The sequence below is a fragment of the Peromyscus eremicus genome, chromosome 14, assembly GCF_949786415.1.
Source record: "Peromyscus eremicus chromosome 14, PerEre_H2_v1, whole genome shotgun sequence".
Classification (NCBI taxonomy): Eukaryota; Metazoa; Chordata; class Mammalia; order Rodentia; family Cricetidae; genus Peromyscus; species Peromyscus eremicus.
In genome coordinates this window covers 14,937,962-14,962,464 of record NC_081430.1, presented here as the reverse complement: position 1 = coordinate 14,962,464, position 24,503 = coordinate 14,937,962, and the positions used below count along the sequence as shown (strand labels likewise).

Here is a 24,503-nt window from a genome sequence, read left to right as displayed (position 1 = left end):
TGTTGGCCTATTCTCTTTCAGTTTTGAACATCATGCTTCTACTTTGTATAGCTTAGATTTCAGGACAAACAGAAAGAGCTTGTACTATGGAGTCAAACACAGTTGAGTTCATGATAGATCTCTTCTCCAGCTGTGCGACCTTTGGGAAGAAAAAGAATGTTGTCTCACAGGTTGGTAAGAACATGAAATAGAGTTGGTGTACGTCGTGCCTAGCATGGTGCTTGGCATTTAACACGCACTGAAGGCAAGTTTGCTATTTTCTTCTTCCTTTCCATCCTACCACAGCAATTTCATGCTAAATAAAAAGGATGGAATGCTGGAAATATAAACCAGGCAAACATTGCAAGGCTGTTTGCATTTGGCAACAAAATTCAAAAGATTGTAATTTGCTAAAGATTATTTCTTGGTGTTCTTGGGTGGCCATAATAAAACACTGGTTACTAGTCTATTATCTCAGTGCAATTTATAAATGTGAAGGCTGGAAGTGTTGATCAAGGGGCTGGCTGGCTGCTGCTAGTGAGGCCTCTCTTCTTGGTTTGCGGATGGCCTCATTCATTCCATGCCTTCATATGGCAAAGGGTAAGGGATGGAGCAGAGAGGTGAAGAAGGAGAGGGAGAGAAACAGAGGAGAAAGAAGGAGTTGGGGGCACATAAGGAAAGACAAAGGGAGGGAGAGGGAGGAGGAGAGAAGAGGGAAGATGTGGAGGGAGGAAGGGAAGGAAGTAGGGATGAAAGTGGAGAGGAGGGGAGGGAAGAGGAGAGGAAGGGAAGGGAGAGGAGGAGAGGAGAGGGGAGAGAAGGAAAGGGAGAGGAGAAGAGGGGAGGGGAAAGGAGTAGGGGAAAGGAGAGAGAGGAGAGGGAAGGAGGGGAGAGAGGAGAGGAGGGGTGGAGAAGGGAGAGGAGGGGAAGGGAGAGGAGGGGGAAAAGAGGAGGAGGGGCAGAGGTGGGAAGGAGAAGGGAGAGGAGGGGAGAGGAGGGGGAGATGCCATTTGTAGACAGGGCAGTGTGAGATGCACAATCCTTGTGCAGCCTGGGAAATGAGGAGTGAGTCATTCAGGGACCTGCAGAAAGAACCTCCAAGAGGGAGAAGCGAATGAGGACGACTTTTGCTGTGTCAATCATCTCACTCAGATGGGAAACTGAAAGCTAGGAGACAGGGTGTTGCTTAAAAGAGGCTGCAGAGATTTCAGGAAGCAGTAAGGAAGATGGTAAAAGTCCAACCTCAGGAAGGCTCCAAAGTGGCCTATCACCGAACCAGAACTGAGGAGGCTCTTCTGTGTCAGGACCAGCTGCCCATACCCACAGTGTGAAGAACAAACTGAGGGTGACTCTGGTCAGCAGGGCTCTCGGGGACTGAGTCGAGCTGACTAGAGAACACAAATGTAACAAGTGCATGAATGGAAATCAAATGTTACTTCATTTCCATGGTTAACTGTAGATCTTGGATTTGATGGCCACCCATATTTGGGTGCTCATATTCTACCTCATGTGGGTCCTTGAGGCCACCTAACCAACACAGTCTGGGCGTGCTCTGTAACCTTGTCCTGACCTACAACACCATGCACACCTAAGCAGGTGGGGGGAAGGCCACCACAGACTTCTGAAAAGGCAGGTGTGGCCCCCCACATGAAGACAAGGCAGAACCAGGGTCCCCCCTCCTCTGCCCCATCTTGGGGTGAGCAATCCAAAGAAAGAAAGAGCCTGTAAGGGGAGGAGTCACTTGTGTCCAGTTTATTTTCCTTTCAAAATCAACTTTATTGAGATACAACATATAACAAAGCACACTCAGTCTAAGCATATAATTTTTGAGTCCTGATGAACAAATACCCATACAACTATCCTCACAATCAAAATATGGACTACTCCCATCCTCTAGAAGAGTTCTCTCTGCCTCCCAGAGGTAAATCCCTCTGCAAACACCAATCCCTGGCTGACACAGTCTGCTTCCTGTCCTTGTAGGAAAGTTTCACCTGCTCCAATGTTTCATATGAACAAAACCTTTGGTTTGGCCCCGTTCACTTGGTGGCATGAGATCCTTGTACCAGGGGTTGTACTTACTGTTTAGTGGTGGTCTGGACATGGTGCACATTTAAAAAATTTGTTTAACCACTTACCTATTATGGGCATTTAAGCTAGTATTTGAAGGTTTTTTTTTTTTGTTTTTTTTTGTTGTTGTTGTTGTTGTTGTTTGGTTTTTTGGTTATGAAGAATACCTGGTCTCTTCCTTTAATTTCAAAGCTAAGCCATTCCCGTCCCTCATGATGGGATAGGAGAGAGGCTAGCTCATAAGCTGAGTATCTTGTTCCACACAAGCTAGTGTGTTCAGAATCAGAGGGATTTTTTGATAGACAAGTGCTGGTCTACACCTGCAGAGTTCCTGAACCATTTGATCTGGGACAGGTCAAGAATGTGATTCTAACAAGCAATGCTGTCATTCTGGGGAATACCTGGAGTGGATGGCCTTGCAGCATCCTTGAGGAACAGGAGCTTAGGTGTCCATGGTGTGAGGCTGTACTCATCTCAAACCTCATTTACACACAACTCTATTCACCCTTCAGACAAATATAAGCTTTACTGAGATGTCACTTGATACCATAATTCACTTGTTTTAACTATAAAACTCAAGACCTTTTAGTATTTCAGGCAATCACCAATTTCACATGAATCCTTGCCTCCACCTCCCTCAGCCCCAGACAGAAATTTACCTCCTGTCTTCACAGTTTTGCCTTTTTGGACATTTCAAGTAAATTAGAATAGTGAGCTTTGTGCTTAACTTTTAAAATTTGAAGTTTTTTGGAGACTTCTCACATTGCTGTTTTCATCAGTCCTTCACATAACTTGCCACGTAGTATTTAATCTGACTGTGGAGCTACACCATCTATTCATATGATACACTCATTGTGTTCAGCTTTCGTCTGCTCATACCCACTGGGGTTGTTTTCTAGCAGTTATGATTGGTATTTTGTAAACATGCATATGCAAGCCTATGGCTAGATGTAGGCTTTCACTTCTTCTGGGTCTAGACTTATGAGTTGAATTGTGGTCACATGGTAAATTTATATTCAGTATTTAAAGAAACTGCTAAACTCTTTTCCAAAGCGGCTGCACCGTCCTATATTTCCACCACCAATGTATGAGTATTCTACACGAATCTCTAGATTCATTTTATGTGGGGCACAGAAGAGAATTTGAGATCCACCCTTGGGCTGTGTTTGAGGAGTCTATTTAAAATACTATTCCGTGACTACTTGCACAGTAGCAAAGGATAAGCTGGTCAACATCAGTTTCCACATTGGCTGCACATTAGAATCATCTGGGGACCTTTCCTAGTGACGGTCAAGCTACAGTTCAGATAATGAAAATAGTGACTTTGTGGGCCCGGCTTTATAAAACTGTCAGGTGATTTCAATGAGTCAGCTGGGATGAAAAAAAAAAATTATCTTTTCTTGTGGAGTCACCCACTGAGACAATGAACCACACACTTAGAACTGAAGAAAGACATGGTCTACAGAACATGCTGGGTGGGACTGGGGACGTTTTACAGCCGCAGAAAGAACAAAGGATGTACTGTCTGGCCAACAGGGGCTTCTACAATTACCCTCATATACCTTTCCTGCTATTCCTTCAAGCATTTGGCCATGAGGTAGAGGACAACTGATAACAGACGGGGTGTGAGATGGAGACTGATGCGAACGTGCGTTTGTTTCTGAGACTCTTGAACTGTTAGAAAGTCAGTAGACACCTAGAAAAGCAGGGGCAGGGGCGACCGATGGGTGGCACCTGTCAGGGAGGAGGTGTCCAGACCCAGGTAGAAACATTCTACTTTCATTCTTGCCACGGTCTTTCCCTCATTTCCAGCTCAACACAGCCCTCTGCTTTGCGGTGACAAGCAGCTCCTGGTCACTGGTCTTCCAGGGAGGCCCGTTCTTCCACTCCTGTTCACTACATTGAATCGATTCTGGAGGCCGTGCCATCCTCAACCCTCTTGTTCACGCTCCTCGCTTAGCAGATTGCTCTGGGCCCCACGGCTTAAACTGCTGCCCTTAATCTTAGGAGCTCCTTGACCCTTTCCATTGCCCCACACTTTCCTTTGCTCCTTGACTAAATACAGAAGCTTGCCATGCGGTCCTCAGCCCAGCATAGACTGGCCTCCACATCTAGTCAGGCATGCTGGCATGGCCCTGGCCAGCTTTGTCCCCTTGCTTTTCTATGGCTTTTCCTTGCCTTTCACCTTTCAGCTCACATTTCGTTCCTCAGGGCCTCTCTCCTGACCACCATGTCCGGCCTGGACGGCACCACCGCCTGCTCATGTTTCCCTTCTGAGCTCTTTCCCAGCTGTGGACTTGCACCCACCCAGACGGTTATCTGATCATACTTGTCTTCACACACTGGGCTCCAGGCCCTGGGTCAGCAGGACTCCCACCTGATTTTGCTTGTGTTTCCTCCCGGCTTTAGCAAGTGCTCAGATTATTTGTTACTAGGACCCACAGGATTAAAGAGGAAAGGCAGATCAGATTGGACATCATCTGCCCCATCATTATCTCACTGAGAAAACGGGCATGGAACGGTAAGAGGAGGGGTTCCTGCACGGCCACAGAGCTGGCAGATGGCGGAGTTGGAATACGCATCCTTCTCTCTGGGCCCCTGTTCTTTCCACCCCACCGAGACACTATTTAGTACAGATCCTGCAGTAATAGTCTCTGTTCTTCCCCAGTCTTCTCCTCTGTGAGTCATAAGAGCTGTGGGTGGTGTTTAAACTACTTCTGTGTGTGATCTATTCAATAACAAACATCAAACCATTAATGCCAGACAAAAACAGTGTCCTTGAAGAAAGGGGTTGAGGCCATTTTAAGGACACCCTTCCCTTATCGTCACACACACCAACCTGACAAAGGGGGCCAGTGGACTCCGGGCAACTCCTCTCCTGACCCACCCAGGCTGCAGCCCAATAAGGAAAAAAAAAACTATGCAAAAGACTCACAATCCTCATGCTTCCTCTCTGGAAACTCTGAACTCACTAGGGAGAGCTGCAGTCCCGTCTCCTTCGTTGCAGCAGGCAATCATTCTCTGCACCATCGGCCATTCTTTGGTTATCCAAAATGATTAGGATTGTGTGTCCCTAGGCGGCTTTCTCTGGTGGGTTTCTTTTGTGCAGAATAAAGCACGGGGCGCCCTCTGGTGGTCAGCTGTAGAAACGTCTCAAGCGGGAGCGATTCATTCCGTGGGTGAGAATCCCTGAGTTCCTGGACTCTCCTTATCTCGAAAGTCGTCAAAACCACCTGAACAAGATGGTTTATACCGCTTTATAACTACCAAATCTTTCTGAGGTCATACTTAGGGTTTTACAGCCCCTTCTGCCACAGAGGCGGGACATGATGTAGAGTGCGGCTGTGGTTTGTTAATCTGGCTCACTGTGGCGAGGGAGAAAGGGAGGTCTGAGAGAGAGCCGCCAATGTGCCCTCTGTGGGAAGAATACCGAGCTCTATTTGACATCTCCAGGTCTCTTTATAACGTGTTATCTAAAAAACTGAGAGGGCAAGGCGGGTCTCCTGGGTGTAGTGCAGGGACCAGGGGCCAGTGACTAAGGGGCAGGAGATGGAATGTGGGTAACTGCTAAGCTTGGGCTGTTTGCACGCCTATACAGCTTGGAGACAGAAGAATGAAGGTGGAGAGAAGGAAGTGGATGGCGTATTTGTAATACATATGAGTGTTCAAACTCTCTCATCAAGCAGCCTTGTTAAGAAATACAGACTGACTATGGTCCAGAAAGGACACAACATGATTTCTTCTCCTTTTCTCAAAAGACTGGTACTACTATCTCTTTTTGCTTAGTCCCTAACCTTTTATTAAAATGTCTGGATTACGCTTCTTATTAATTCTCGTGTTTACTTTTGTGATAATGTCCTAGGCCTTTCAAAAAATAAAACAAAAAAAAGAGTTAAAATTTCTTCAAAATCTTCGGAAATACAGGTTTGAAGAAACTAAAACTCATGCTATCTGGACTGTTTAATAGTCACTTTCTGATGGCACCCTGGTCCCATTTTTCTGCTCTGTATACAGATTATCAGATCATTATACCAGTTACATACACTGGGACAACATGATAGATACAAAACAGGGAGGGATGTGGAAACCACACTTAATTTTTAATACAAAATCTGTAGTAATCTACAGATGAAGGTGACTTCTTCATGCACAGAGACATTTATCATCTACAGTTATGGAAGAACAGAAACTGTGCATTTATTTATTTTTCTCTGAAAACATTGAAGTAACTTTTGTCTTTGTGTTTTCCGATGTCTAGGCAAGGCTGTTTTAGTATTTGTATTTCCAATAGGCAGGCTGGTTTGTAGAAAGTAAATATGAAGACATGAGAATATTTAGGGCCACCTCATTTGGGGATCACTTTAAAACAAGCTTTACCTGTATGCATCAAAGATGCCAAGTGACAAATCCTACTGTACTCCATTGGCAAAATGCTGAGGATTTCAGCCAGAAACTGGCTGAAACAATGGGTAAAAAAGTTCACTATTTCAGTTTCACAGCAAAAAGGAGAGGGAAAAACCCACAAAAGGCATTTGGATGTTTTTCAGTCCCATACACTGAATTAATTAATGAGCTTACTTTTCACACAGCAGAACATAAACATTGCTTGCGTGTTTATTTGCACGTAATACCTATAAGCATATAGCTTCTACACTTTACGTATATTTACAAATTCAACAGAATATCTACATATAAAAAGCTTTACTTAAAATTAAACTTGATGCAAGTTATGAGAAACCAATTTATTGGCAAATGAAATTGAGCATTCCTTCAACCATAGGTTGTCATAGATTTTTATATTGGAGGTAAGCCATTTCATACACATTGTTTATGACTCTGATAGGATATATGTATTTATTCTTTAGACTGCAGCTGTAATCCCCTTGACTGCTGGCCTAATTAAGTGCTTGCCAGATTTTGCAGATTCTGGAGTGTGCCCATTGCAGCTTGCATACACATTGCTGAGTGCTGCAGAGTTTGAAAGCTCATATAGGAATAGTGGGTAGTGTATCACTGTTTGCATGCTGTTGTATGTTTTTAGTTCTACAGTCATTGGTTTTTCCACGCATTTCCAACCATGCCATTTTTCTTTTTCAACGTGACTTGTTTGGCTAGAAACCAGAAAAGACCACAAAACCACCACGTGCTCCAGCCAATGACAAAGCTTTCTTTGTTTTTGACATTTATGGGGGAAAGCCCCTTCAAATAAACTTGTTTTTACTTTCACAATTTTCCAGCATGTCAGCTCTCATTATCTCTGCCTTTTAAAGGTTCATTTCTAACAGCAGCAGTAACACAGGATGGAGTTGCCCAGACTGGCCCAAGCAGAGTGCAGGAGCCAGGGGATGCTCATTGTCTGAAGGCACGGCATGTATCTTGCCCTGCATTTTCTGGATTAAATCTTGAAATCTAACTTGAGAGTTTTGTCTTCAACTCTTTCAGGGTGACGCAAATGCCAGAAGGTGTCACAAAATGCAGTGTTTATGCCCCCAGATGACTGAAGACAGAGAGTGTAAGAAGAGGAACACTGCCACTGTAACCTAGAAGGTTAAGAAGCCTAGGAAGTAACGGGAGTAAAGGATAGGTAACAGTCTCGGTGAGCATTAGCAGATGCACCTGACATAATAAACTCATGTAGCAAGTAGATACTGTACACACCGTTCCTAACAGTCTCCCGAAAAGACTAACGACAACTAGACATAGTTACGAGTTCCACAACAATGTCCGCAGAGACACTGGAGCTCTAGAGAACACTACAGTAACACTCTCCACAATAACAACGGAATTTATATTCAGGGTTCGGCAGAGCGTAGTGTCAACAAAGTACCCGACCACGCCGCAATCACACACACAGGTGTGTCCTCTGTGCCGCAGGTTTCATGCATCTTATTGAACTGTATCCCACACAGGGAATAATGTGATCTACTGAGGGTGTTGAATTTTGTTTTTAATCAGTTCCAAGGAAATTGAGAAAACCCACTCTGAACAGAAAAGTACTCACTTTGTACCCCAGTTCATGTTAACGCATCATTTGACTGAGTTTCGCTCTTGCTTTGTTCTCATAATACTCACATACAGCAGAAAAACATCCTTTCTACCCATATGTCCACAGAATGAGAGGGATGAGAAGTGCTCAGGAGAAACATTCCAGAGAAATGGGACACTGACGCGGAGCTCAAAGACTTAAACAAAGGAGTTCATGGCGTTGACAGGTGAAGGGGCCTCTGAGCTCTCGTTTCCTTCGGCTGGTTCTTTCTCTTTCTTACCACTGTACTGTCCAATGAAGGAGCCATCCTCATTGAATTGGCCGTTCACCCCCTCTCCATAGTCAACCAGGCTATCATCACTATCCTCTTTTTTCACAGTCCTGTCTGAAGGTGTTCGGCTTCCTTTTTTCAAAGGCTTGTGGTCTTCTGCATCGCTGGAAAAAAAAGGAAAAAAAAAAACTACTTCGGTAAGACTGGCATTTAGGTAAAGTGCCTTGTTTTAACAGATTGTGCATGCAAATTATGAAAAGGCATATGGAGTCCTGAGCTGCTGCAGCCCAATCTAGCTGCCAGGTGGATTCCAGTGGCTAGGGCGGTGCTGGAATGGAAATCAGGCACAGAAATGGTTGAATCATGGTCTGCAGGCAGAGCGGATGGCTTTCCGAGTGTGCATGCTAATTTAAATGAGAGATTCTGATGCCTGATTAGAAGACAATCCAGGAACAGTCACAAGCTTTAGAAGGAGGGCTGAGCAAAGCTGAAAACCATCCCTGTTGCAATTCAAGGGAGCAGGACAGAGCTCAGGACAGGGGCGAGTTAGTGTGTTAAACTGTAGAACATCTCTGATTCCTTGGATGTGAATGGAGCATGATTTTGGTTACACGTGAAATATGGATTGTTTTTCCTGAGCCAGAAGGAGAAGCGAAATCCTGCAGTTTAAATAATTTTGTTACTGAGTGCAGGCCAGATTTGTGAACTTCCGCCTTACCTTTCAAAAGACCTAGAAATCCATTAAAAGGAGGCAGAGGAAACAAATGAGAACAGCCTAAGAAGAAAAGCACAGTCCTTATACTGATAGGTCACAGTATCTTTTTTTTCTGAAGATTTTTTGGTCAATTGGGTAAAGATTTATTAATTTGAAAACACAAATACTTTAACGTAAAAGCACTCTATTTGAACCATAAACAGCATGCTCCCAAGACCTTAAGGGGGTGAGTGCTTCCAAACTCACAATTAAGTATGTTCTGTCTTCTGCTCAACGGGTGCTATATATACACTGGTGTCCAAGGCTTGCACTTAAGCAAAGCATTGGGAGAGTCTATTATTATTTTGCTTATTTCTTTGTTGAACCCTAAAGCACAGCTTCTGAAAGCAAAGGAGTATTCACTATGTTTAGGAATGTCCACTAACATGGCCACATACGTCATTGAATTTCAGATCATCCACTGACATGGTCATATGCATAGTTTCAGTGACTGACTCCTTAAAAGGTAACATTTGGGAAAAAGAGCAAAAAAGGAAATTTATCAGCAACAACCCCATGTGAAATAGGAATGATGCACAATACTTGAACTAAATAAAAGTCCTGATGTACTTGATGTGACAAGGGGTCACTGTAACTTCAGTGTTTTAACAACAACTGATGTTAAGATCATTGTTAGCAAAACTGATTTTTTTCTAGTCAAGCTACAAAGATTTAAAGATAAACAAATAAGTGTGTCTCCTTTGGTAATACTTTCTGCTAGCAATCTCTTACTCTTCTTTCCAAGAAGAATGCGTCGAAACTTTCATGCGCTATCAAAAAAAAAACCTGTTCAGGTAATAGACAAGTACACACTTCCATCTGAACTATCTATACAACTTGGTGACATCAGAGATCATTGGGGTGGCCTGTTGAGGGGAGCATTTCAGAGGGCATAACACCCACACAACCCAACTTATGAAAACAGCTTACACAACATCTTTGCGGTTTAGCTGTGAACTTATATACTTTGCTTAAATACTTCTGATGATTATGCCCCTGAAGAGTCCAGTGATAAACAGAATTTTGCCATCTGAGTTCCACCTATTATTCTATTTAGAAGGACTAATGAGCCAAGGAATACATTATGGGACATCTTCATTATGCCATTTCTTTGATCCAGTCTTCCCTTCATCTACTAGAAGTACCTACTCTAAGGCAGATGCCATTCTAGGCACTGGGCACATAGAAACAAGCCACATAGACTGAAATGCTGACCTCACATCCAGTGGGGTAAAATGCAGTTAACAGTAAAGAAACTTAGGTCAGGTGATCAGCACTGCAGAGACTCTAGAGTTGATTCAAGATGACAGAAGGAGCTAGGGAAGAGGAGGGAGGGCTGACAGAAGATATCCAGGGAAGGTCTAGTTTGAAAGCACCTTCTGATCGAGGACCTAAGAGCCAAGTTAGCCATGTGGATGACAAGAGCGAGAGCAGTTATGGCAAAAGCACCAAGCAGCACACACGATCTGCGGCAGGGCAGGCCTGGCATGTTCTAGAAACAGCGAGGTGCTGGCTGTGGCTGGAATTTAATGGGTGAGTGAGAAAGAGAGTAGTTGGTGGTGGCAGGGGTAGGCCCGGGTTCCATGAACATTGATGAGCCTCTGTTTAAGAGATGGAGGCGCTGGGGGTATTTCCACAGGTGAGCACTGTGGTCTGACCTACAGTATTCTAAAGGCACAAACTCGGCCATCAAGTGTTGACAGTAGTAGCCTGGCCTTGAGAGGAGGGGTTGGTAAATTCTGGAAACTTGAGCCACTTTAAATAAATATTTGTGATTTATGTATTGCCCATGGCTCCTGTTCTGCTACATCGGCAGAACTGCAGAGTTCCAGCTAAGACTATGTAGGCTGCAAAAGCTAAACCATTTACCCAGGGCTCTTTATAAGTGTGAGTCTGCAAAGCTTTGCGTAGAGTCGGGGTGGGGGCAGGGGGCGGGATTACTTCCGTTATCCAGGAGAGAGATGGCTGTGGTCTGGACCTGGGTGGAATGTTGAAGAAGTTTAAACAAAATGCTCAGACTGTGGTCATATTTTGGAAAGAAGAGCAAGGAGGACTTCCTGATGGATTTGTTAGGGAGCCAGAGGGAAGATGATGGCACCAGGATGTCTGGCCTAAACAAGAAGCTTGGTATTACCCCTTTTCACTGTGCAGCAGAGCATGCTCGGGTGAAGATCTGAGTTTGTACATGTCAGAAGCATCACTTCTGTAATAATGTTATGAGACTTTTATGACCATGATAGGTAAAATCAACAAAAATACCACAAGAAAGTCAAGCTATGGGGCTGATGCAACTCATGAACATGGACAAGGAGACCTGAACTCATAGCAAGACAAATGTAGCCAACCACTGAAGAGATAAAATACCATACCCAAGTTGGGTCAAGTTTAGTAATGCAAGTTGGATTTAGTATGAAAATATAATGTATGAAATTTACCACTTGTACTTTTGTAGAAAGAAAAAAATTGTGATCATCATAGTAGATTTAGAAAAAAGTATATGACAGAATTCAATAACCACTCAGATGAAGATAACTTTAATATTCTAGAAAGCGGAAGTGGTTCTGTTAATCTGGCTAAGCATGCCTACATGAAAACTACAGTGAACAGAGTCCTTGATGGCCAATGCTGAACTGTTCTGTCTAGGATCAGAAATAATGGTAAGGATGGCTGTTGTCTCTTCCTCCTTTTCTCCCTCGTCTTTTTTTTCATCCTCTCCCTCCTCCTCCTTCTCTACGGTTTTGAAGACAGAGTCTACGTAGCCCAGGCTGGCCTAACACTCCCAACCTTGCTATGTAGCTGAAGATAACCTTGAACTTCTCATCTTCCTGCCTTTGCCGCCCAAGTGCTAGGAGTACAGACATGGGCTGCCACGCTTGGCTGCTTTCAGCACTACTAATGAAAGCTACCCAGGAGTATCAAGCAATATGATGGGAAAAAGAAATGAGACTTTTCACACAACCCACCAAGTTGTTGGTAGTTCTCTGTATTCCTCACTAGATTATAATCTCCCAGTGAGGGATCAAATTCTATTGTGTTCAATTTTCCTAAGGTCACGCATATAATAGGCACTCAGTAAATATCCATTGGGTAAATTCATAATAAAAACTACAATAGAAGAGACCAAGAATATTTCAGAAATGCTTTAGGATTCTAACATTAAATTTTTCATCCCTTCTTAATATTATAATAACAGACAAAGCATTGGCTTGTACTTTTCTTTCTTTCATACTAAGAATACATTTTAGGGAGTTCATTCATGTCTTTCCCAGTAGTGCCTGGTTCATATCCATGAAATGTTTACTAAAATAAAAACAAGTAAATAAATCTATAATTACATTTGATTTTCCAGCAGCAACCATTGTACCATGATCAAATGATACAACAGTGTTATTGACATGCATGCACCCAAACCTTATGCTGGCATACTATAAGAGTTCATCATTATATGCTTACAACCAGTTCATATTTATGAGCACAATAAGCCTGAAGTATGTAACAAATGCAACACCACAGGCTTGTATCAGCCAAGCTTTGAGCAAGAGTTAGCAAGCTGGCAGCAGGCTGTGGTCACATGAACGACAAGATTACCATGGCACAATCCTCCATTTGGGCAGTAAATCATGGTTCACATAGCACAGGCATATGGTTTACAACCTAGGCTCACTCTTGTTTTTAAAGAGAATGCATCTAAAGAATAAGGAAATACTTACATAGTTGGCTGCACTGTTTCTTTGATTTTTCTATATGCTAGTAAGGATGCAGATCCTACTGTCTGTGTAATTAAAGAGACAAACAAGGAAAGCTGCAGGCTTGTGGAGAGCGTAGCTGCTTAGGGGTGGGTCTTGGAGTGAGGGTATGGGCATACAGCATATGGAAAAAAATCAGATTTGGCCACTATGGGAGTTCCATCCCTCTTTGCACTATGACATTTTGTCTGGCTTGGAGCCAACCAGGTAGAATTGTTCCATCCTCAGGCTGGAGAACATGTGAAACACAAATGGAATTAATTTACATTTCAACAATAGTCCTAATTGTGTGTCAGCATGAGACCAGCATTATAGTTCATTTTCAGAATGCAGGAGACTAAGAATCAATAAGAAATACAGAGCTCAAAACTTCTAGAAGGTGCAAAGTAGAGAAAGGACCCCGCTGATTTAGGGAAGAGAATAACACTCAAATGTACCATTAAAACAAATAATTCTCCATAAATAGTTGGAACCGTTTTCATTCATTATGACTCTCGGATTCAAAAGGCTTAAATGGAAAGAACCAAAGGGAATAAAGCTGAGGAAGTATCTGAATGCCTAAGGACAAGGTCACATCAACAACAACAATGTCCTGGAATTCGGGAGATGCAATTTCACATGAAGGATTGTTCTCACTAACTTGGAAATTCACTCAAAACCACACCACCAAGTTGTGGGTTGAGTTGAAGACACTCATCAGAACTTTATTTCCTTAGGCCCCTCCAGGATTAATGTCATTCCATGAGTGACAAGTATTTTTGTCTTCAAGCCAATTGGGCTTGTATTCAATGGGCCCAAACGGAAAGTCTCTCTATCCTGAGAAACTTTGGCAAAAGCCAAAGACAGCCATTTGAAAACGCTTCACAGACACACCACACACATGAATTAATGCTGAGACAAAGAAATGTGAGCCAGTAGTCAAATTGTGACTATGAAGGTAAAAGCCAGACGCTTGCTATGTACTGCTCTGAAAACAGAACCATGCTGGAAGTTGTCTGTCACCCAGAGAGAGCACAAAACTAGAAAAGAAATCTCTGAAGATGTTTGGATGCTTAAAATTTTGTCTAGATGATGAAAATTGAGACAGATACAAATTAGGCATCATAAAGGAATCAGAGGTAATGGCTAAGTTGAAAGAAAAATTAATAGCCTCTTGATTCCAAGCTAATTCATAAAATATAACCTTGACTTGAATTAAGGTTTAGTGGTGTTAGCATAGTCACGAAAAGTCACATTGTCCCAGGTCTTGACATCACATCAATATAATAGCAAACCAATATTTGGAGGGATTTGAGATGAGCAGTACATTGCCATATTTGCTTAAGCATGATAAGAATATGAATCCATCACAATGTGAAAAATGTTTGAAATGCAATAGCTTATTTCCAATTCATGCAAATATATATTTTTCTATATTGATGATGTAGCTTCATATCAATACACAAGGGAGTGGTGTGCATATCCTGTATGAGGTCATAGCCACATGAACTTTACAAGGATGTCCTTTAATTAGTGTCAGCTCACCTGTGTGCAGGAGAAACAGGTAGAAAAGTGAGTTATACCAGCGAAGACTTCCACTCCTCCAGAGTGAGATGCAGCTGCCCTGAACCATGCACACTGTGGGCTGCACTATGCGCTGTGGAAAACTGATCATAGTAGGTGGGTGCTATCTAAGGTTTTCAAACACTTTCAGCTCCAGATCCAATATCTGGCATCAACATAACCCTTGCAAGACATTGTTCTGGTATTGTGAGCTACAGAAATTCTAAGAGCTTTTAGAAAGCATTGGCTCTTTCTATTGAGGAGGAGAGCAGCGTAGATGCTGAGACACTGGAGGCCAGACATGCTCACATCTGCATGGACACTGTTATGAAAACTCATACTGAAATATACAGTTTTCCTGAATCCATTTTACATTTCCTATGTTGGCTCTGGTTGTCATTTATGAGTGATACTGATATAGAAATACCAAAAATGAGCTACAGAGGCAGGTAGCACCTGATGCAAATATCTATCTACAAAGGTGACTTGGAAATCACAATAGTGAATCTTTTATTTCACCCAAAAGTATTTTCTTCTGTCGAAAAAAGCTACAATATGAGCTTCATGCATATTTGGAAGATTACATTTTATGCCAACACACACACAAAAAAAACCCTCCTTATGTTATAAAAGATATTTCATAAATAGAGTTATTTCAGAGCATTAAATACATGATGAAACTTACTCTGTTTTTAATGATGTCTAACATAATCATTTCTCTCTGTGAAAGACCTATAGTATCTAGGTAAGAATAGTTTCATGTAAAGAGACTTAAAAGAAGGTAGATAGATTATACTAAATGTTTTTCTTAATATGAAGTTAAATCAAGAATGTGGTATTGGCATTCTGTGAGTTAATGTACTGCTTGAATGGCTATAGTGGTTCTTAATAATTAACAGCTTCTAAAACGACCTACTCCCAATTGACTTGAGATTAAAATGTCTTGGGGCTGAGCATGTAGTGCAGTAGGAGAGTGCTTGCCTAGTTAGTGCAAAGCTCTGGGTTTGGTCCAGCACACACACACACACACACACACACACACACACACACACACACACACACATTCTCTCTCTCTCGCAGCACTTGTAAGACTGAGGCAGTGGGGTTACGAATTTGGAGCCAGCCTGGCCTAAGTAGTGAATCCCAGGCCAGCGCGAACTACATAGTGAGATTCAGTATCAACAATAAAATGGAACAAAGGCACAGGGCAGCCCTGCTAACACTGGCTTTATAAGTGCACGTTTGCCTCACACTGTAGGCTGTGCAGGGTCCCTCTAGCTCTTACTGCAACACAATGAAATTGCTGGGCTGAATGCATGGCTTGTGTCTCATATAAAAAATAATAATAACGGATGGAATATATTCTGACTCTAAACGTACGACTACAATGGAAAACTTTTATGAGGATTCTTATTTTTTAATGGAATGTTTTAGTTATATTTTAATCAAGAAGGATGGATATATTTTGACATGGACTTGCCTCTAAAGTAGTGGGCCCACTGCTCACTGGGTTCTGCTCTCAGAACTCAGAGAGTGTCTGAGGGTAGTGTTTAGTGGGGCGGGGAAGGCAGAGCCAGAAGGAACAAGGGCTCACCTGTATTCTCCAAATGTTCCATCATCTTCCTTCATGGGCTGGATTTCAGGGTCCGCATGAGCATCCTCCTTTTCTTTAACTGAAAAGTTTGAAGCAACATTATTATCCATTGACACTAAACTTCCTTGTTCAATGTTTGCAGGAGTGAGCTGAGACAAAGAGGAAAGATAATCTCTACATAAGTAGATACCATGTAACCATGCACCTGATATGGCCGTGAGTATGCTTTGATACTTACTAGATCAGTGTTGATTAACACATCAGCCTACTTCAGTCTTTCCCCCCAGTGAGGAAATGATTTTTAAGTTTCTCATAGTTCTTCTATATTTTCCAGTCTATTTATTGGTGTATTGATGATAACAAACACTTTTGTAACTATGCTATTTTGCAGTGTTTTGAAAAATAAATGTTTTTAATCAAAGGATAAATGGTCAAGCAAAGAAGATAGAAATCCATCAACTTTACAGGGACCGTAATGTAATGTCACACCAGTTCTTGTGTTCCATCTGGGAAAATGTGCATGCTGCCCCCTTCTTCTCCTGTAGAGTGGCTTTAGGTCCTACTTCAGTGTTCATATCCCTTTGGGTCCTAAGGAAGCAGGCTTCCTTGGAGACCTGGCTGGTGTATTTCTCCACGTACCCTATGATCCGTGACAGTATGCATAATATAAAGAGGGGTCAAAGTAATTTGATTAAGAAATTCAAACGTACGGCTCTAAGAGGGTATGTTGCTCTTACTCCTGTCTCCGTTACTCTCCGGTTTAGCAGATCTATCTGCAGCAATTAGGAAGCGTTCTAAACCCCTCTCACCTGGATATTTACCACCCTTGTTTCTTCTAATGAAGCAAACGATGAGCAAGATTAAGATGAGGAGGGCGACAGCACACATCAGACCTATGAACCAGCCCTGGGTCGCAATATCCACCTGCCGGCTTGCCATTGCTACAAAACAAATCAAGGGCATGGGTAGGAACAGGTTAACGGCAAGGTGAGAGCCATGCTAGTCTCTTTATTAAAAAACAATTGCCACAGTATAGGAGCTTTCATGAACTTTTCACAGGACTTCAAATTGGAATGTGCCAATCATTAATAAGAAATTACATACTTAACTTTGAAAAACATTCATTATGTAAAAAATTGAAATAGAGAAATCTTGATGAAGTGCTGTCACACCCTGATAAACACTGGATTCACACTTACTTCAACTATACATTCTCAATAGAAATGCATTCTCAAACCAATTAAAGTCTATTATTTTGGGGATAAAATGGATATGAGGTATGCTAAGAATATAAAACTGAATTTTAAACAGAACAGAATGTATACATTTAACAAGTATTTTCCCTTCAAAAGAAACTACCTTGGAAAACTAAAATGTCAGTGGAAGGATGAAGCTATTTTTTTTCAGTGTTTTGGAAATCAGAGAGAGAGAGAGAGAGAGAGGAGAGAGGAAAATGGCCCATGTAAGAAACCTAGCCACTAATGTACATCAGAATTGTTATTTTACAAAACACCTCAATTCTGAATGGAAATCCTGAGAATATCAAACCTGTTCTCAAAGGACCAGTATTTGCTATTGTTTGGGCTCTTTTATTCAAAGAAATTTAAAATATATTTTGATCAATAGAACCATTATTGGAATAAATGAACTGTTTGAAGAGAAAATACTCATTTGCATGTATACAGTTCTTTACATCTCCATCTGTTCTGTTTGAATAAATGATGTGAAACTCTTTATTCAGCTACTTATAGTATGCAAAGCTCATAAGAACAGTTCAGGTATTATGAAAAAGTGTCAACCACATGGGACAAAGTGCAGCATCAGTGGCTATTCAGACACACGAAGATATGTTTAAATAAGTTTCACAAATGCTTTATTAAAGGCCTTTATTTATTTTTTCATTTTTTAACCATAAACAACATAAAGATTTTCTTCTTTTGCATTCATACATATGCCTACACTGTGCCTTTAATCTGAGTTTCTTCTGAAAAAGTTTCACCATTGGGTTAGATGTGCATGATCTCTGGATGCAGATATAAGCACATCTCAGGTTTCCCATATGCATTGAAAGTAGCATTTCATTGTGTCCTTTTTGCCACAGAAAATAAAATGGTTAAAATCAAATGTGAAATGGAATGTAAAAAAATGTCCAGAGATATGTTTAAGAAATAAAATGAAAGTGGAAATATATTATTTGGAACATAAATTGGAAGCCAATAGCCTTTTCCAAACAGCTCCTCTGTGTATCATTAGTTAGAGGATTTTTGAGCTGTATTGTAACCAGGCACATGAAGAACTTGAGTATAAACAGCTCTGGCTTTCATACACATGTCACAGTGGTGGTGGTGGAGGTGGTGGTGATGATGATGATGTCAGTGGTGATGATGATAATAATGATGATGTCAGTGGTGGTGGTGATGATGAGGATGTCAGTGGTGGTGATGATGATGATGATGATGATGATGTCAGTGGTGGTGGTGGTGGTGGTGGTGGCGGTGATGATGACAGCAGCTAACAAGTTGGACTATTCATCTATGCTAGGAACTGTACTGAAGGCAGGATCTCTTTCAATCCTCACAAAAGTCCTCTGAGGTAAGCATTATGATAATCCCAAAGCCAGAGAGGTTGAGAACGAGAGATTTCCCAAGAGTTGGAAGGGACCTGTGTCTGTCTGTCTGTCTGCCTGCCCTGTCTAGTTTCAGGTAGTGAGCATGCTACTAAGCTATTTAACTGTCCTGATACAACGCATTACTAAAAACAAGTCCAGACACCAAATCCACAAATGTCTGAATATATAATAAACTGCTTTAGGGACATTCCATTTAAAAATAGATAAAGGGTTTAAAAAATCATTACATTCTCATTGGCAAAATAGTCTTGCCAATTTGTACATGGCCTTTGCATGCTTTTATTCAAAAGTGAGCCCCAAACCACATGGCAAAGTTATTTTAATCATGAGAGTCCTTGATTTTGAAATTCTTAATGAATTATGGCATTGTTATGAATAGTTTCAGTGTTTATATCTATCATCAAATGAAATAAGATGGATGAGATAAAAATGCAAGATGCTCAAGTATTAGTGCTGACACTGTCTTCCACAAATAGAGACTTTCAGAACTGAACTGCTTCCCACAGCTGCTACCGGGTAGCTGTGCAAAACTGGGTAGCTGTGCAAAACTGGGTAGCTGTGCAAAACTGGGTAGCTGTGCAAAACTGGCTGCTCCCTGAATAACTGACTAAAGATTTTAATGTTAACTTTGAATTTGTGCTTTATAGCAAAGAAAAAATTATTTGGCATCTCTCCAATCCATTATTTAAGACTAATCACAAGTGAGCAGGTACATACATACACACGTACATTCATACATAGACAGAAACAGACAGACACAGATGAAAGCTATCGGTTTTTGCCTTCTTGTAACTGAGCTTCAAAGGGTTCGACTGTAAAGTGACTCCTGTAGGCACATGTGTTTGAACACGTGATTCCCCAGCTGCTGTTGCTCTTTTGACAGGCTGTCAAACCTTTGGCAGGTGAAGCCTTGCTGAAGGAAGTGGGTCAGTGAAGATGGGTCTTGGAGTTTTATTGCGTGGTCTGCCAATCCTATCTGTCTGCATTCTGGTCTGTCAAGTCTTACAGAGCTTAGCTGTTTAAAACTCCCCTTTTAGAATTAATTCCTTTCCTAGACTATGTATGAAAAATGGATGTGAAATAGAAGGAACAGAATAATAGGATTTTTCTTAAAATATACTGATTTTTAGCAGATGTATATTTAGAAAGCCTTATTTAGTCAGTTATTCAGTATTAACTTTGGTTTCTTTCTCTTTTTAAAACTATTCCTGGGCAAGTATTTTTAAATGATAAGAAATGACTTCAAAAATCATGTTTTGCTAATGAAACTACAACACTCCATCTTGCCTTTGGTTTCTACAGGGGTAAGTACATAATATCACCTCAAGAATGTATGACATGACTGAGCAGAAATGAATGTATGAACCATAGGATGAACACACACCACACGGCTGCTGTGTCAATCTGAGTAAGCAGAGATTATTTTCTATAATGGTGGCAAATATCTGTTATTGTTATTATTATTTACATTTTACATGAACATTTCTTTTTAAAACTTTACTTTTTATACTAGGGAACTCTGAATAACATCCCAAAACTAAAACATATATAAACAGGCATTTTTTTCTGCAATAAAATGAAATATTGGACTTATAGAAATTTTTTTGTACAAACTTAGTAACATTGTATTGATCATCTAATCAAATTGCAGGGTTCTGCTGGGTTATAGTCCATTTTGACATAAAGAATTCTGACTCTCTTAGATATAATTCCAACCTAAAAAGAATTTCAGACATTAATGTCAATTTAATTCAGAGAAATTTTAAATATGGAAATTATTAAAAATTGAATTATCTAATTTAAGTTAAAATTACATTTTGGTCTTTTAAAAATTGTTTTGGTCAATAATGTAGTTGAAAGATGATTTGCCCAATTTTGTAATTCATTTAGTAAAAGAAGTCAAGCATAATTAAAATGCAAACACCCAACCCAACAGGGCCCCATAGATAGACAGACATCCATAGCCTTGCAAGCTCCACCCCTGCCAGCTTCTGACTAGAGTGTCTGCTGGCTTCTCCTTCTGAGCACAAGCCAGAAGTGGTGTGGTGTGTGCCTCACCTGGGCCTGTCTCAAACACATCCTCTGAACTCACAAAACCAGAGTCCCCCTCAGCACCAACTCGAACTTTGTATGCTGTTCCTGGCATTAGACCCTTTAACCCAAAGAAGCTTCGAGAATCATTTACAATTTCTTTCCTCCATTCTTCTTTGCCTATGGAAATTTTGTGAAAAAAAAAAAAAAAACAAAAACAAACAAACAGACAAACAAAAACAAATTTGAACATTTCAAGGGACCAGAAGTTACTTGATATTTCAAGAAAGGAAAATTGTCTTTGAGGTAAAGATTAAAAATCTAGGATGATTAAATATTGCATTTTAGATTATTACAGATCTAATTGTGTCAAATAAGCCAGTTAAAATGAGGAGCTAAGTGAGACTATCCTCAAAGAGAATCCTGTTGGGCACTTAGTGTGCACACAAATGCACATAGCCCATCGTGGTTATTATTCTTTTTAATACAAAGGATACTGCCTTGTCTGCTCCTTGCCCTATGAAATGTCTGAGTTTCTTCTAAGATGTTTGCATCAAGAACTGCTATACATTACATAGCTTCAGTGAACTATGAGAATGGTTTGTAAAGATTCATAAGATGAATCTTTGATAAATTTAAATGTCTTTATATGTATCCAAGTTACGGATACAATATTTCTCAATTATTAATTTTTCTAAAGGGACAGTTGTTTGTAAAAATATGTATTTGCCTGATAAAGGCCTGAATAGGAAGTTGAATGATGTTCAACATTTTGTCAGATGTTTGTGTAAACATTCCCTGGCCATTCAGCCTGTGATATGCAGAGCACACTGCATTGAGGAAGGGATGGGTTTTCATGAGTTACTGAAAACCCAAGCTGCCTACATATCCCAGGAGACATAGCTGTATGTGAACAGACTTAGGCATCTATAAAACACCAAGACAACATGGATACTTCCACAGTTTTAATTTTCTTCCATTTTGTGTAAAATTTTACTGGGTTAATTTGGGTAAAATGAATTCTTTCCTATCAGTTTTATTTCTACTACTAGCAATTCCAGACTGAAAAAGAAAAGCTGTCTTATGTGTACTTAAAAGTTATTAGTTTTGTTTACATGTTGCATTTACAGAACCAATTTAAAGTGCTCTAATATGAAAAATAACAATAGCAGTGAGCTTATGTCCCTGACTATTAATAACAGAGTATTTGTATTTATATATGAAATATGTGGGCTTGTAGTTCATCATGATTTTATTAAAATGACTCTGATTCTCTTGGTGGGATTAAGTTATTTTTCAATGCGGTCCATGGTAAATCCTAAACATTATTTTTTGTTTCCTAAAATGTGTCCCCCAAATTGAAAGCAGGGTAATAAATCATGTCTTACTGCCTGCTACACCATATTCAACATAAAACTTCACATGCTCTGGTCCCTCATATTCCCAACTGATATTGGCATACGTCTCAGCAGCTGCGGCAGTGAGATTGCTGATCCTGGGATTTACTGCTCGAACTAAATACACAACAGAAAAACAAAACAAACAGAACACACAAACAATCATATTGCAGCACCATACACACTGACTGAAAGATAAAATAATATGAAACTGTTCAAATAAAATATTAGAATTTATTGTAAAAAAAATTTAGTCCATGCATCTTCACTTTTGATATAGAAAGATTCCCCCAGTTACTAAAATATTGTAATAACCAGAAGTAATGGTATATGATATTAAAGTTATGAGTTCTAGTACATGGTTTCTGAGTAACGTAAACTGCTTCTCATTAGATCCAGTCCCAGTAAACATAAAAACTGTCTTCATTTACTGATGGACAATGGGGATTAATGGAGTCCTGAGAACAGAAGCCATTAGAGTGTATCAGAAATTTCCAGGTACCATGGGCTACTTTTACATTTTATTTAGCTTCTCAGTGAAGATCTTCAAAGAATTTATGTTGGGAGGAGAACGAATATTCACTAGAGTGGTGACTTCCGGCCTGTCTTGAGTCACAGGCTGAGAACCTGAGGAGCTGAGAAACTCGCCCGTTAGAGGATGTTGAATAGTTAAGGCATGCTGGAGGAACAGGGACAAATGGGGTGGCCAACTGTGCTCCACTGGAGGTCAAGAAGAAATAAGGAGCAGGAACAAGCTGACCTGCTACATCCCAGAGAGAGACAGTCTTGCCTGGTGTTGGTTATACAGCATTTCCTAAAGAGTGTGTAACAATGTAAATGGCTTCTGAAATTCCAGATTATAGAGTCTACCTGATGTTCTCCATGTGCTTACAACTTAGTAAAAAATACATGTGAAGTAATTAGAAGTATTATTTGAATATCTCGAGACTAATTCTATCAGCCCATCCCAATAGCTTCAAGTAAAAGTTAGAACTACATAAGCTAAAATGACCAGACCCTTTTGCCACCCGAGAGAAATTATATGGTATATGAAGTCAGAAAGCACTGAGAGGCTTCCTCAGACTCTGAAATTAAATTCTAAAATGTGGTATAATTTAGAAGGTCTGTGTTGAATGCTATGTAAACAAGTGGCATTTCCTAGGATAAAATGTGGTGTGTGGGGAGAAATTGGGCTATAGAGGGATGGGAAAGAGGTGTGTACTGCACACATATATGGTATTGTCTAAGAACAAATTTAATTAATAAGGATAAATAAAACTTGAAAGGCATATTGAAGAAGTTAAATAATGTACTTGGTCTTTGAAATATAACTGGATAACATGAATATTTTGTGGTAAGCAAAAGGAATAGCAGAGGGTAAATCAATTACTAAATTACACAGAAACAATTTTAGAGTTCCCAGTTTCTTCTTAAGTACGCAACAAGAATATAATCAACTGAAAGAGTTACATGGGGATGTGTGTGAAGTATCACCAGCAAAACCCTACTATACACCACTACATTTCTTTAAAAAAATCTGGAATCTGGGGCTGGAAATCAGCTGGTAGAGTGCTTGTCTAATGTGCACAGAGCTCTAGGTGTGACCCCAGCAGAGCATAAAAGCAGGCGTGGTGGCACACTCCTGCAATCTCAAAGCTCAGAGGTAGAAGCAGGAGGGTCAGGAGCCAAAGGTCTTCCTCAGTTACATAGCAAGCTCTAGGCCACTCTAGGATACAAGGCTAGCTTAGGATGAATGAGATCATGTCTCAAAAAAATTATTATGATATCACAGAATTGAAGAATTTAGGAGGCTGGAGAGATGGCTAAGCAGTTAGGAGTCCTGGCTGCTCTTCCTAGAGGTCCTGAGTTCAATTCCCAGCAACCACATGGTGGCTCACAACCATCTGTAATGAGATCTGGCGCCCTCTTCTGGCCTGCAGGCAGAACACTGTATACATAATAAATAAATTAATTAATTTTAAAAGAGAATTGAAGAATTTAGTCCTGAAATAACCATAGAAGTTTCCAGAACCATAGCAAAATAATTTTAAACAAAGGGCATTAAGCTTTTTAAAGCTTAAATTTTTTAAAATTTATTTACATGTATGTGTATGTGTATATGTGTGTACAAGTGTGCATACAATATGGCACATGTGTGGAGGTCAGAAAACAAGCTGTGGAAATTGCTTCTTTCTTTCCACCATGTGGGCTCTGGGAATTGAACTCAGGTCATTAGCTTGGTGGCAAGCACCTTTACCTGAGTCATCTAGCCAGCTCTAAAACCGTGGTGTCTATGAATACTCATTCACAGCATTCAGAACGTCAGAAGCACAGAACTGTAGCCCCAGCACTAGAGAAGGGGAGGCCGGAGGATCAGAGGTTCAAGGTCAAGCTCATCTATACAGCCAATTAGAATTGGCTGGGATGCATGTGACTGTCTCCAAAAATGAAGATTCATTTCTGTTTACTTCCTAGTGTTTCTTCTCTGGATTGTTTTGACACTTAAA

The 24,503-nt window shown here is 40.6% G+C and overlaps 1 protein-coding gene across 35 annotated transcripts in view; it reads right to left on the bottom strand.

Annotated features, from left to right (window-relative positions):
• Positions 1–6,957: 6,957 nt before the first annotated feature.
• Nrcam (neuronal cell adhesion molecule) overlaps positions 6,958–24,503 on the bottom strand; it is a 68,058-nt gene continuing 50,512 nt past the window's right edge. For 19 of the 35 annotated variants that reach the window (XM_059278920.1, XM_059278921.1, XM_059278929.1 and 16 more), the window contains 3 exons: positions 16,749–16,880; positions 15,940–16,018; positions 6,958–8,467 (listed from right to left, as the gene is read on the bottom strand). In XM_059278920.1, coding sequence (XP_059134903.1) covers positions 8,230–8,467; positions 15,940–16,018; positions 16,749–16,880 — 449 coding nt within the window. In that variant the 3' untranslated portion in view covers positions 6,958–8,229. The other 16 variants (XM_059278907.1, XM_059278908.1, XM_059278909.1 and 13 more) reach the window with 5 other exon arrangements.